Here is a 13,923-nt window from a genome sequence, read left to right as displayed (position 1 = left end):
GACCATACGTAACAATCATACCTCAATGCACTTTTAATCTTGTTTAGGACAATGGTGATCACATAACAAATTGACCTTTAATTCCATTAAACTTCCAAATTATCCAAATTGTTGAACATAGTCAACTCACCTAGCCATTTCGGCTTAATCCAACTTTACTCAACATACTAACAATTCATGATTAAGTAATAAAATAAAATAAATAACAACCTTGTGGAATAATTAATAAATTCATTCCATTTAAACCATTAAATTCCAATCCTTTAATAATCCAAATGTGGTTAACAAACCAATCCAATAAAAATATGCTTGTATCAACATTCCATACAAACAATTAATCCAATATAATTCAACATGTTTGCATCCATAATTCCATACAAACATAATCAATTCACCAAAACATGTCTCATAAACATAAGCACATGAATTAATTAAATGTATAACCAAACAATTTTCATCCAAGTGTTCTCTAATCATGAAACTAAGTTCTTTTCTTTGGTACCTAAACATGATACTACTTACAACGAAGTAGACATGTACGTACCTCGTATAAACAATCCTTTGTGCCACTTTTAATCACTTAAAAGTCTCCTAAGAAATAATCACTTCCTAGAAAACAAGCAACAATAATAAATTAATACTTAACCAAATTTCCAGCAATATAATTTAGATTAAAACTCCTTAAAACTTCATCAAAAACATGTTTTTATGCTTAATTAATCAATAGAAATACAATAGGAACAAAAGCCCCAATTTAATTAGTCGTAAGAACCCTAAAATCCCAATTTAAATAAATTGACACCCTAGGTTTTTAAAATTATAAAATCTGAAAATTATAACAACAATTATAATCTGAAATTATTAGTTTAAAACATAAAAACATGATTTTGATACTAAAAATATAAACTTTATACTATAAAATCAAAACCCAAAACTAATTATAAACATTAAGCATAAAAAAAACTTCGTTAAAAATCAAAAACTGCCCGAAAATCATATTTAGAGGCTGAATTTGGCCACGAGAGGGTGGTGGTAGTGAGTCTTTCTTAAAACATTGTTTCCACATGGAAAACACTACTTTTTTTGTCAAAATCGGATGAGTTCAGAACCTGATCGGGATTTAAAACGGGATTAATATTAACGAACCAAAATCTAAACATTAAAACACGAATTTACGTGTTCAAAATAATCTGGAATTAACTTAAACTAATTAGTAGTATAATCACCAAAATTTCAAAACATCATTACTATAAAAGCCCTAAATCGATTGTTCATAAAAACCCTAAAATCATGATTTACAATGATTAAAAACCCTAGGTTATTAAATTTACAAAATCTAATAATTATAACATTTATAAAATCTGAAATTACAAAGTTTAATCATCAAAATACAATTTGATACTAATTAAATTAATTTCAAACAATAAAATCAAAACTCATAATCAATAATTATAATTACACAAATTAATAAAATAAAGGAGAAAGAAAATAAGACTAACCTTTTGTGTGGGGAAATTTTTGGGGATGTATGGGGTATTTATAGGAGAGAGGGTAGTAGGGTAAGTAGGGATATTGGGCCTCATTAAATTAATAGGTCAATTAAGAAAGTAAACTGGGTTTGGTTTGTTTGTTGGACATAAATTATAGAAGGAAGGTTCATAAAAAGTTCTTTGTAATAAAATCGTTTATCAACCCCAAAAATAATTTGAAACTTTTGAAATTAAATTCCGGAAAAATACAAATAAATATTATAAATAATATATAATTTCATTTATAATATATTTTAAAATATGGGGGATTATAAGGCTAGACTTTTCACACTTTCACCTCATTCGATTATGGTTCGACGTGAAATGTATTCATCACTGGGTTTGGTTTTGGGGATACACAAATGGGTGTCTACAGGTTCCAAACGGCATTATATGACCCCGAGATATATCTCCCAAAATTTCATGACTTTTCGACACCGGGCCCCGAATCCTTCAAAATTTCTCAAAAACAATGGATATTGGACTTCAACTATGAAATTTTTTAACTTTTTTTCATCTGGAAATATAAAAATTGTCAAAATGTTTACCATGGTCACTAATACGCTACGAGAGTCCAATTGGGTGGGTAGAACCATCCAATTTGCCTTTAAACGGCCAATTTACCGTTTTACAACTTGCACCGATTTCATTAATTCAAGCCTATTGCGAACATTTATGACAACATATAATGATCATATATGGTTCCAAACGGCATTATATGACACCGAGATGTATCCCCTATAATCTCAAGCCTTTTCGACACCGGACCATCAAACCTCCAAAATTTCTCAAAAAGAGTGGATATTAGCCTTCAATTTTGGAATTTTTTTACTTTTTTTCGCCCGAAATAAAAATTGGCAAAATATTTACCATGGTTCCTAATACCCTCCAGTAGTCCAATTAGGTGGGTGGATCCATCCAATTTGCTTTTAAACGGCCAATTTACCGGTTTAAACTTGCACTTTTTCATTAACTCAAGCCTACCATGAACATTTTTGACAACATATAATGGCCATTTATGGTTTCAAACGTCAATATATGACCCCGAGATGTATCTAATAAAATCTTATTTCTTTTCGACACTTGGCCCCGAAACTTTCAAAATTTCTCAAAAAACGTGGATATTAGCCTGCATATAGGATTTTTTTGGTTTTTTTTCGCCCGAAAATAAAATCTGCCGAAATGTTTACCATGGTCCCTAATACCCTCTGGGGGGTCCAATTGGGTGGGTAGAACCGTCCAATTTTCCTTTAAACGACCAATTTACAAGTTTACAACCTGCACTGATTTCATTAACTCAAGTCTACCACGAACATTTATGACAACAAATAACGGTTACATATGGTTCCAAACGACATTATATTACCCCAAGATCTATTCCATTGAATTTCAAGACTTTTAGTCACCGGATCCCGAAGACACCAAAATTTCTCAAAAAGCGTGGATATTAGCCTTTAATTTTTTAATTTTTTGACTTCTTTGACTTTTTTCGCCCGTAAATAAAAATTTTCGAAATAATTACCATGGTCCCTAATAACCTCCGAAAGTCCAATTGTGTGGGTGGAACCATCCAATTTACCTTTAAATGGCCTATTTATCGGTTTACAACTTGCACTGATTTCATTAACTCAAGCTTACAACGAACATTTATGACAACATATAATGATCATATATGGTTCCAAACGGCATTTATATGACCCCGAGATGTAATCCTAAAATTTCAAGGCTTTTCGACAACGGGCCTTGAAATCTAAAAAATTTCTCAATAAGCATGGATCTTAAACTTTAATTTTGGAAATTTTTTGACTTTTTTTTTGCCTAGAAATAAAAATTGTCGAAATGTTTACCATGGTCCGTAATACCCTTCGGGAGGCCAATTGGATGGTGGAACCATCCAATTTGCCTTTAAACAACCAATTTACCGGTTTTCAACTTGCGCCGATTTCATAAACTCAAGGCTACCATTAACATTTATGACAACATACAATGATCATATACGGTTCCAATTAAACGACATTATATGACCCCGAGATGTATCCCCTAATTCTCAAGGCTTTTCGACACCGGGCCCCGAAACCTCCAAAATTACTCAAAAAGCGTGGATATTAGCCTTCAATTTTGGAATTAAATTGACTTATTTTCGCCCGAAAATAAAAAATTTCCAAAATGTTTACCATGGTCCCTAATACCCTCCGGAGTCAAATTGGGTGGGTGGAACAATCCAATTTGCCTTTAAACGACCAACTTACCGGTTTAAAACTTGCATCGATTTCATTAAATCAAGCCTACCACGAACATTTATGACAACATATAATGATCATATATGGTTCCAAACAGCATTATATGAATCAAGATGTATTCCCTAAAATTTCAAGACTTTTCGACACCGGGCCCCGAAACCTTTAAAATTTCGCAAAATGCGTTGATATTAGACTTCTATTTTGGATTTTTTTGACTTTTATTCGCCCAGAAATAAAAATTGTCGTAATGTTTAAAATGGTCCCTAATACCCTTTGTGAGCTAGGTGGAAGTGTGGAACCATACAATTTGTCTTTAAACGATCAATTTACCGGTTTACAACTTACACCGATTTCATTAACTCAAACCTACCACGTACATTTATGAAAACAAATAATGATCATATATGGTTTCAATCGACATTATATGACCCTAGAATGTATTCCCTAAAATTTCAAGACTTTTCGACACCGGGACTCGAAACATCCCGGATTTCTCAAAAAGCTTGGATAGGACTTCAATTATGGAATTTTCTAACTTTTTTTCGCCCGGAAATGAAAAGTGCCGAAACGTTTACCATGGTCGCTAATACGCTACAAGAGTCCAATAGGGTGGGTGGAACCATCCAATTTGCCTTTAAACGACCAATTTACCGTTTTTACAACTTGCCCTGATTTCATTAACTCAAGCCTACCATGAACATTCATGAATACATATAATGATCATAAATGGTTCCAAACGGCATTATATGACCCCGAGATGTATACCCTAGAATTTCAAGACTTTTCGACACCGGGCCCTGAATCCTCCAAAATTTCTCAAAAAGCGCGGATATTAGACTTTAATTATGAAATTTTTAACTTTTTTTCATTCGTAAATAGAAATTGCCGAAATGTTTACCATGGTCACTAATACCCTACGAGAGTCCAATTGGGTGGGTGAAACCATCTAATTTGTCTTCAAACGGCCAATTTACCGATTTACAATTTACACCGGTTTCATTAACTCATGTCTACCACGAACATTTATGACAACAAATAGTGATCATTTATGGTTCCAAAATTTCTCAAAAAGCGTGGATATATATTAGCCTTTAGTTTTGGAACTTTTAGACTTTTTTCAGTCCGGAAATAATAATTGCCGAAATGTTAACCATGGTCTCTAATACCCTTCGGAAGTCCAATTGGGTGGGTTGAACCATCCAATTTACCTTTAAACAGCCTATTTACCAGTTTATAACTTGCACCGAATTCTTTAACTCAAGCCTACCACGAACATTTATGACAACAAATAATGATTATATATGGTTCCAAACAGCATTAAATGACCCCGAAATGTATCTCCTAGAATTTCAAGACTTTTCGACACCGGGTCTCGAATCCTTCAAAATTTCTCAATAAAACGTGGATATTAGTCTTCAATTTTGGAATTTTTTGACTTTTTTTGTAAATAAAAATTTTCGAAATGTTTATCATGGTCCCTAATACCGTCCTGGAGTCCCATTGGGTGGGTGGAACCATCCAATTTGCCTTTAAACGACTATTTTGCCGGTTTATAACTTGCACCGATTTCATTAACTGAAGCCTACCACAAACATTTATGACAACAAATAATGATCATATATGGTTCCAAACAGCATTAAATGATCCCGAGATGTATCCCCTAAAATTTCAAGAGTTTTAGACACCGGGCCCTGAAACCTAAAAAAATTCTCAAAAAACGTGGATATTAGTCTTCAATTTTGGATTTTTTTGACTTTTATTCGCACGAAAATAAAATTTGATGAAATGTTTACCATGTTCCCTAATACCCTCCGGGAGTCCAATTGGGTTGGTGGAACCATCCAATTTGCCTTTAAACGACCAATTTAATTACCGATTTACAAGTTGCACGGATTTCATTAACTCAAGCCTACTACAAACATTTATGATAACATATAATGATCATATATGGTTCCAAACGGCATTATATGACCCCGAGATGTATCCCCTAAAATATTAATACTTTTCTACACCGGGTCCCGAAACCTCAAAAATTTCTCAAAAAACGTGGATATTAGCCTTCAATTTTGAATTTTTTTTCGCCCGAAAATAAAAATTGTCGAAATGTTTACCATGGTCCCTAATACCCTCCGGGAGTCCAATTAGGTAGGTGGAACCATCTAATTTACCTTTAAAACGACCAATTTACCGGTTTACAACTTGCACCGATATCATTAATTCAAGCCTACCACGAACATTTATAACAACAAATAATGATCATATATGGTTCCAAACGGAATTATATGACCCCGATATGTATCCCATATAATTTCAAGACTTTTCAACACCGGGCTTTGAACCTCCAAAATTTCTCAAAAAGCGTGGATATTAGCCTTTAATTTTGGAATTTTTTTGCCTTTTTTTCACCCGGAAATAAAAATTTCCGAAATGTTTACCATGGTCCCAAATACCCTCTGGGAGTCCAATTGGGTGTGTGGAACCATTCAATTTGCTTTTAAACGGTCAATTTATCGGTTTACAACTTGCACCGATTTACCAGTTTACAAAGGCCAATTTAATTAACTTGCACCGAAACTTGAACCGAAATTGACCCAAACCCGTTTTAACCCATCAAAACCCGAATTTAATTTGACTTGTTACTAACCTGACCTGAATTCAACCCAACATGTTCCTAACCCAACTCGAATTTAACCTAACATGTTCCTAACCCGACCCGAATTTAACCCAACCTGTTACAAACCTGACCCGAAATCAACCCGACTTGTTATTGACCTGACCCAAATTCAACCCGAGTTGTTATTGACCTGACCCAAATTTAACCTGACTTGTTATTGACCCGACCCGAATTTTACCATACCTATTACTTACCCAACCCAAAAATTCAACCCGATTTGTTATTAACCCGACTCGAAATTAACACAACTTGTTATTGACCCGACCTAAATTCAACCCAAATTGTTCCTGACCCGATTTCAAATCACCTTAAATGCAATTTAGACCACCTTATTATTGTTGATCAAAGTATTTTGTCTTGGGAGACCAAATCAGCCCAGGCCAGCAAAAGAAAAGAGCATCATCCTCAAATTTAAGAGTTAAATATAGTATATATTTGTTGTATGTTCAAAGGAGATAATTATCTTCCTAAATTATAGACTATAGTTCCTAGTTTATTGCCATATATATTATAGTCAAAGGAAATAATTAACTTGATAAAAATGATAATTATCTATTTATAATTAGTTGAACCCGAATATGACCTTACTTGTAAATGACCCGACCTGATTGTAACCTGCAAATTATTGACTTGAACATAATCCGACTTGAATCCGAGAATGTCCCGACTTGGAAATGACCCAATATGATTATAACCCGCAAATTATTGACTTGAACCGAACCCGACTTGAACCGAGAATGACCCGACTTGAAAATGACCCGACCTGATTATACTCCGTAAATTATTAACTTGAATCAAACCTGACTCAAACCCGAGAATGGTCCGACTTGATTCTAACTTGCAAATTATTAACTTGAACCGAACCCGAGATTTACCCTAACCTGTTTTAACCCGAATTAAACCCGACCTATTGTTCACCCGACCCGAATGTAACCCGACATGTTATTTACCCGACCTAAACCCGACCCAAACCCAATGAGAAGTATGACCCAACGTGACTCGACTCAAGCATGACCCAACCCAAACCCGACCTACATAGGTTATGAAAATAATCTGAATCAAAGTTGACCCGACCCACTCTTACCCAACCCGTTTACCCGAATTGACAGCTCTAGCCACACGGGCGGGGGTGAGAATCGATCCCAGGATATTTGATCCTGCAATCGAGAGGGAAGCCTAACCACTTGAGCTATACCTCACTCTCAAATTAAATCAAATATTGTCCACTGCTCCTTTCGTCTTTAAATTATTGCGACTATTTAAGGTACTACTTATCAGCTCTACAAAAACAACCCAAAGACTTTGATCTCTTCAATTTATTAGCTCATAAAAAGTATGCTTAAAAATATGAGTTGGCCTTTGATGCACCACTTTCATAATATGAGTCAAGTGGTTTGTTTTTCTCCAGGTTTGATTCTACAGTTCTTCACAATTAACGCAAGAGACAATTAAATTGCTAATTGAAGAATATATTCCGGATTATCATTATCATTGTGAAGAATTACTACGGACTACTTCATAAATGCTAATTGAATGATGAATTTGTTCTTGTGGTATAATCATACGTTTATAATTTTTACATATCAGTCATTGAATATCTTAGCGATTGAAATAATATATCAACAAGAGTGAAAAAAGAAGTGTTATAAGTAAAAAATAAAAAAAAAAATGGAGGAAAGTAGTATATAAGGTCAGAAAAATAAAACCTACCTAACAATGTATTTCTACTTTTGTTTTTTGCTTTCGAGAAAAGAAATTACAAGCAGGTAATCATAATTCATAAAGATAAAAATTTGCACAAAATTCGTCAAAAAAAGAAGACCAAAATTCAAGGAGTTAAGGAATAGTATATCCCAAGCGACATTCTATTACTTTTTTTTTTTTTTGAAGTGTTTCCCTAAATATCTAATTGCACGTTTTTGGAAAAAAAAAAATAATAAAAAAAAAAAAAAACAACAAATATCTAATGGCACTTTTTTATATATATATAAAAAAAACAAATATCTAATGGCACTTTTTTTTTTTTAAAAAAAAAAAAAACAAAAAAATAAAAACAAAAAACAACAACAACAAATATCTAATGGCACTTTAAGTCCATATACTTAAGGCAACTTAAAAATAGGATATTAACCATTTATTGGCATTAGAGAATGTTGTGACAAAGCATTAATAAAATATACATTGAGTCAATTCAAATAAGATCCTACATAATTATTATGTTATACGCGTATCTTATTTATAAATTACAAAAGTAAGACAAAATATAGTGTTTGAATAGTGTAAAAGTCAAACAGTGTCAACTAAAAAAATTGCAAAAGTAGTATTAGTTAAAGTTTTGCATCAATATACAACACAAGAAACGTATCCCTTAAAAAATATGGAGATAGTATAACATATTTCCTCCTTTTTTAAAAAATATTTTTATATGTTGACGTGTTTTGACTTTAACACTATTCACACAATTTCATGATTAAATTTATACATGGACAAAGGTGACTAAAAAAATGTGTTAGATTAAAAAGAAACAAGAAAGAGTCTAGACGCGTATAAAAAAACAGCAAATAATGCACAAATCAGAACCATATCGAACAAATACACGGGATCATACTGTCATACATAGTTAGTCCCATCTCTTTGTGTAATCCTTGTGTCTTCCCATTTTCCAGTTATAGTTAGAGTAACGTGTAACTTTTTTACTCATTAGTTGATTTGGCAAGCAATAATAGCCGATCGACATGTTACATTGTGATCTTTCTATCTAAAACAATCTTGAAAAGGACATTTGAATGCAAACACAAAATATCTTGGCATACTCTATAATAGTCGGTACTAAGAATACAATTGAAAAAGATTTGATGATCGACATCTAAATATATGTAAAAAAAAATAATCAGTTTAACCGTTACTAGTATAAATATCTCTATGTCGACTGACCAATAGGATACATAAATGTTTCTGTTATTCTGCCATATGGGAAGATATTTCTTCAACAACTTTACTTTTACAATAACGTCTTTGCCATTATTATTCAAAAGAGAGGGCCTTCAGAAAGCTCAAAAATTAAAAGCCACAAGACAACAAGAGTGGTTGCATAATTGTATTTGAGTCTTGAGATTTGACAATTAAATGTTACTTCCACCTCAATTACTAAATGTTTGAATCTTGGAAGCAACAAACTTCGTCCAAACATTTGTGTCAATTTTACATGTACATACTACATAATACATATTACATACTTCGTAATACTTGTAATAGTAATGAATTAAAATGTAAAATAAGAGAGCGACTAGAATGAGAAAAGTGTTTATGGTTGCTTATAGTGAAATAGTACTATGGATGGTTATGAACTTATGATGATACTAAAAACTGTTACAATGATATACTACCTCCGATTTTTATTAGTTGACACATTTTTACTTTAGCACTATTCACACACTTTCCTTTGACCGTATTTTGTGTTTTATACGTAATGAAAAATATAGTCATGTGAGATCTTCTTAGATTCATCACGGTATATATTTTCAAAATATTAACTTTTTAGAATTTTTGCTTATCAGTAATTAGAGATATTAACGGTTGAATTTGTGCATTGGCAAACGTGACTAAAGAAACGTGCCAACTACAAGGAAACGGGGGAAATATTTTTTAAACTAATAAATATACTACGAATATTAGGTTATAAAATCGTGATATTGATTAAAAATGGTTGTAATGGTACTAAAATGATCACAATGTCACATACTCACAGTAATACACTAGAATTTGAAAATTAAAGTGATGATATGAAGTCCCGTCACCTTTTATTATTATATACTATGTTACCATATACCCTTATTATGTAACAACAAATACATAACAATACTCCCTTAGAATTCCTCTTCTAAACTAGATACATCAATATGGATACAATCAATATTGAAAGACCAACTCTTTTGATCCTCGTAGTATGACAACCCCTTCACTAATTAGTATAACAAGCAATTAAATAATAAATCCGGCTATCTCCATCGTTAAGTATATGAATTTTCTTTTGCCATGGAGATATCATACCAAGTAGGCTACATGCATCTAAAAACACAAGGTGTACAATGCACTCAGATGTCACACATTGCCACACTTGCCCATCTATTTTAGTGCACTTGAGTTAATCGGGTGTGCAAAACTGCGCAATAGGTTTGTAACATAATGTACATGCATTGACGACACTTATTTTACATGACTGGCACTTTATTTATGCACTTACACCTTGAATGTACCTTCCTTTAAGCATCTTAGTACACTCTATAATTAAATCCAAATCATTGTGAAGGAAAGATGGACTAGAAACATTATCAATACCTCAACAAATAAATGGATTTTATCCAAATTTTCTTCTGTCCCTCTAAAGAAAAAAAAAATTCAAAAACATTTCTCAAGCACATGAACTGTTTGTTCCAATTATATGTATTTTGAATGGGATAACTCAGCATGATTTGGAAAAATAGGCAAGTCATGTGCATATTATTACATATAAGTACTTCATGTGACTCACAGGGGCGGACCCACGTGAGGACAAGTGGGGACAAATGTCCCCCCACTTTCAAAAAAAAAAATCAGAGAAAATAAAAAAATAAAAAAAAATAAAAAAAAAAAAAAGTAAAACAGCAAGAAATCAGAATTTCATGAGTCATCACGTGGGCTAAGAGCCTAAGAAAGAAGAAACAAAAAAATTTCAGAAAAAAAGGGAGGAAAGAGAAAATTGAAAATTGAAAAACTTAAGAGAGAGAAAGTAGATCTTGCACTAGTGCACCACCGAGGCACCGCCGCACCGAGCCACCGACCACCGCACCGTCGCTGCCACCGCGCCAGACCAGCCTGCCGCTCCGGCATCCCACACAGCCGGACGCCCGCCGCCCGGACAGGCGGACAGCAGGACAACTCCTCCACAAGTTAGTTTTTTTTTTTTTTTCCTAATTTTTGATTATTAAAAAATTAAAGAATTAGTTTATGAATTATGAGTAATTGTGTTTATGTAATCATGTTTTTGAATTAATTTGTGATTTAGTTTATTTGTTATTAGTTTGTGAATTGAATTGTGAATTTGTGATTTTGTGAATTATGTGGTGAAAAATGGTGAATGAAAGATTGAAATTTTGAAAGTAGACAAGTCACAAGTAGTTTGTGAATTTAATTAATATGTAAATTAGTTTGTAACTTTGTGTATTGAATTAGTTTGTGATTTGATTTTTTAGATTTTGGATGCTTGTTGTTAAAAAAATGATTATTGAATATTAAAGCTTAATTTTTAAATGAATTAGGATATGTCAAGTTCTTCAAGCAAGTCTAGGACAATGGGAAAACAAGCGGATCTTCGTCAAATGTTGTTTAAAAAATTGAAATCACAAGATAATTCTTGTTCTTCACCCATACAAAGTGAGATACCTTCTAATCATAATATGCAAAATGAAACCATTAGTATTGAACCAATTGATGTGAATGATGTGGATGAACCAATTGATGTGAACGATGTGGATGAAGAATTTGATGTGGATATAGAAATGGGAGATTCAACTACTAGTAATGAAACGTTTGAGGTTGAGGAAGAGGAGGAAGAAGAGGAATTGGCTTATGATGTTGAACTTCTTCCTCATGATCCGGGACTAAGAATGGACATAATGGACTATCCCCCTAATCAAAGAAATCCGGTGAGGAGAGCCTACATTCTTAAAAAACCTTGTCAACCAAAAACTCATAATTTCCCTCAAAGACAATGCTCCGGAAAACGGCGTTTTAATGTGAAGTGGTTTAATAAAAGAGATTGGCTTGAATATAGTATTTCAAAAGATGCCACATTTTGTTTTGTATGTTACTTGTTCAAGCATGAAGTTGAAAATAATTGTGGCGGTGATGCATTTGTTAATGGAGGATTTAGGGCATGGAATAAACCGGAGAGGTTTGATAAGCATGTTGGTGGAGTGAATAGTGCTCATAATGTTGCTTATGAGAAGTATGTGAATCTAAGAGAGGGGAAAAAAAAATCAATTGTCAAAATATTTGACAATGCAAGTGAGGCACAAATTCAAAAATATCATATTCGTTTGAAAGCATCATTAACATGTTTGAGATTTTCGAGATTTGCATGACATTAATTCTCTTTCAAAGATGCTTGTCAAAACCAAGTTGCATGAGACTTATCCTCTTATTCATTTGCTTATCAAGTTAATGTTGATTCTTCCCGTTGCTACGGCAAGTGTTGAAAGAGTCTTTTCGGCAATGACATATATCAAAAATAAATTGAGAAATAGTATGGGTGATCAACTTATGAATGATTGTTTGGTTACTTTCATTGAGAAAGAAGTGTTTTTACAAGTCCCTGATGAAGATATCATTGATCGATTTCAAAGAATGAAGACTCGGAGGATATTTTAGTAGTTTGTAACCGAATTGTATTATTCAATGGATTTTGGGATGTAACTTTTTAGTATTAAACAAGTATGTACCCGAATTATTTGTATTGTGTTCCCGATTTTTAAAAACAGGTTGATGTTAGTTGAATTATCGAAATTGTCCCCCCATTGTCAAATTTCTAGGTCCGCCACTGGTGACTCAGCACCCTTATTTCAAAACTCAAAAGAGACAACCTCCTAAAATAATTTATTTGTTTTAATTTCAAAAAAATGTCTAGTAACTACAAATATTCGTGCATATGCAAACGATGTACAAAGTACTACTATACTTCATAGTTTGATCTTATTTTAATTTTCATATGACAAAGTTTGCGTTCAAAGAGAAAGCACACACTATGAATTTCACATTCATTCAAAAAAAAAATTAATTTTGCATCAAAATAAGTATTCATTTACAGAAATTATTGACATAAACCAGTAGAGAGTGAAAGATTGGCTTGCTGAGGAGGAAAATGGATGTAGAAAAGAAATCAAGATCAATCGATTATTTCATTATAATTACGGAACAAGGGGAATCAACTAGATCAAGTCCTCCTCCATATACAACAGTAGGCATTGTAAAACACACTAAAACCCAAGAGCCATGCATTGCATAGACTTATTCATTCATATATCGTTTAACCATAAAAATATGACATGCGTACTCACCAACTATTTAAAAAATGGAATCCAAAGATAATCTAGTTACATACTTTGTATGACTTAATCTAAATCACATTTAGTTTTACCATCAGTATCACTTTTGTCTATTCTTTTTACCGCGAACAACCCTGCCTTGCAGCAATATAGCCAACACCCCCCCCCCCCACCTCTTTCCCCGTAAGGTCTTGTTAAATTAATATCAATCAATCAATCAAAGCCTTAATACCATAAGTGGAGTCGGTTACATGAATCAAAATTGATTATTCCATGAAGTCATCGGCCAAAATCTTCCTCCTCCATCCATTACGATTCAATACCTTGTCCTCATGCAAATCCATATACTCCATATCTTTCCTAACTCCTTTCAACCAAGTCATAAGAGTAAAAAAAAA

At 33.0% G+C, this 13,923-nt stretch overlaps 1 protein-coding gene across 1 annotated transcript; it reads left to right on the top strand.

Moving 5' to 3' along the window:
* Nucleotides 1-11,227: 11,227 nt before the first annotated feature.
* On the top strand, nucleotides 11,228-12,977 carry LOC145593587 (uncharacterized). The gene is made up of 2 exons (XM_081649861.1): nucleotides 11,228-11,371; nucleotides 11,741-12,977. Exon 2 carries the CDS (start codon nucleotides 11,744-11,746, stop codon nucleotides 12,563-12,565), a length of 822 nt encoding a protein of 273 aa, XP_081505987.1. The 5' UTR covers nucleotides 11,228-11,371; nucleotides 11,741-11,743; the 3' UTR covers nucleotides 12,566-12,977.
* Nucleotides 12,978-13,923: the final 946 nt, after the last annotated feature.

The sequence above is a fragment of the Chenopodium album genome, chromosome 2 (genome assembly GCF_948465745.1).
Source record: "Chenopodium album chromosome 2, dcCheAlbu1.1, whole genome shotgun sequence".
In the NCBI taxonomy this organism is placed as follows: Eukaryota; Viridiplantae; Streptophyta; class Magnoliopsida; order Caryophyllales; family Amaranthaceae; genus Chenopodium; species Chenopodium album.
Note: the sequence above shows the minus strand (reverse complement) of the source record. Positions and strands in the feature narration are given on the sequence as shown.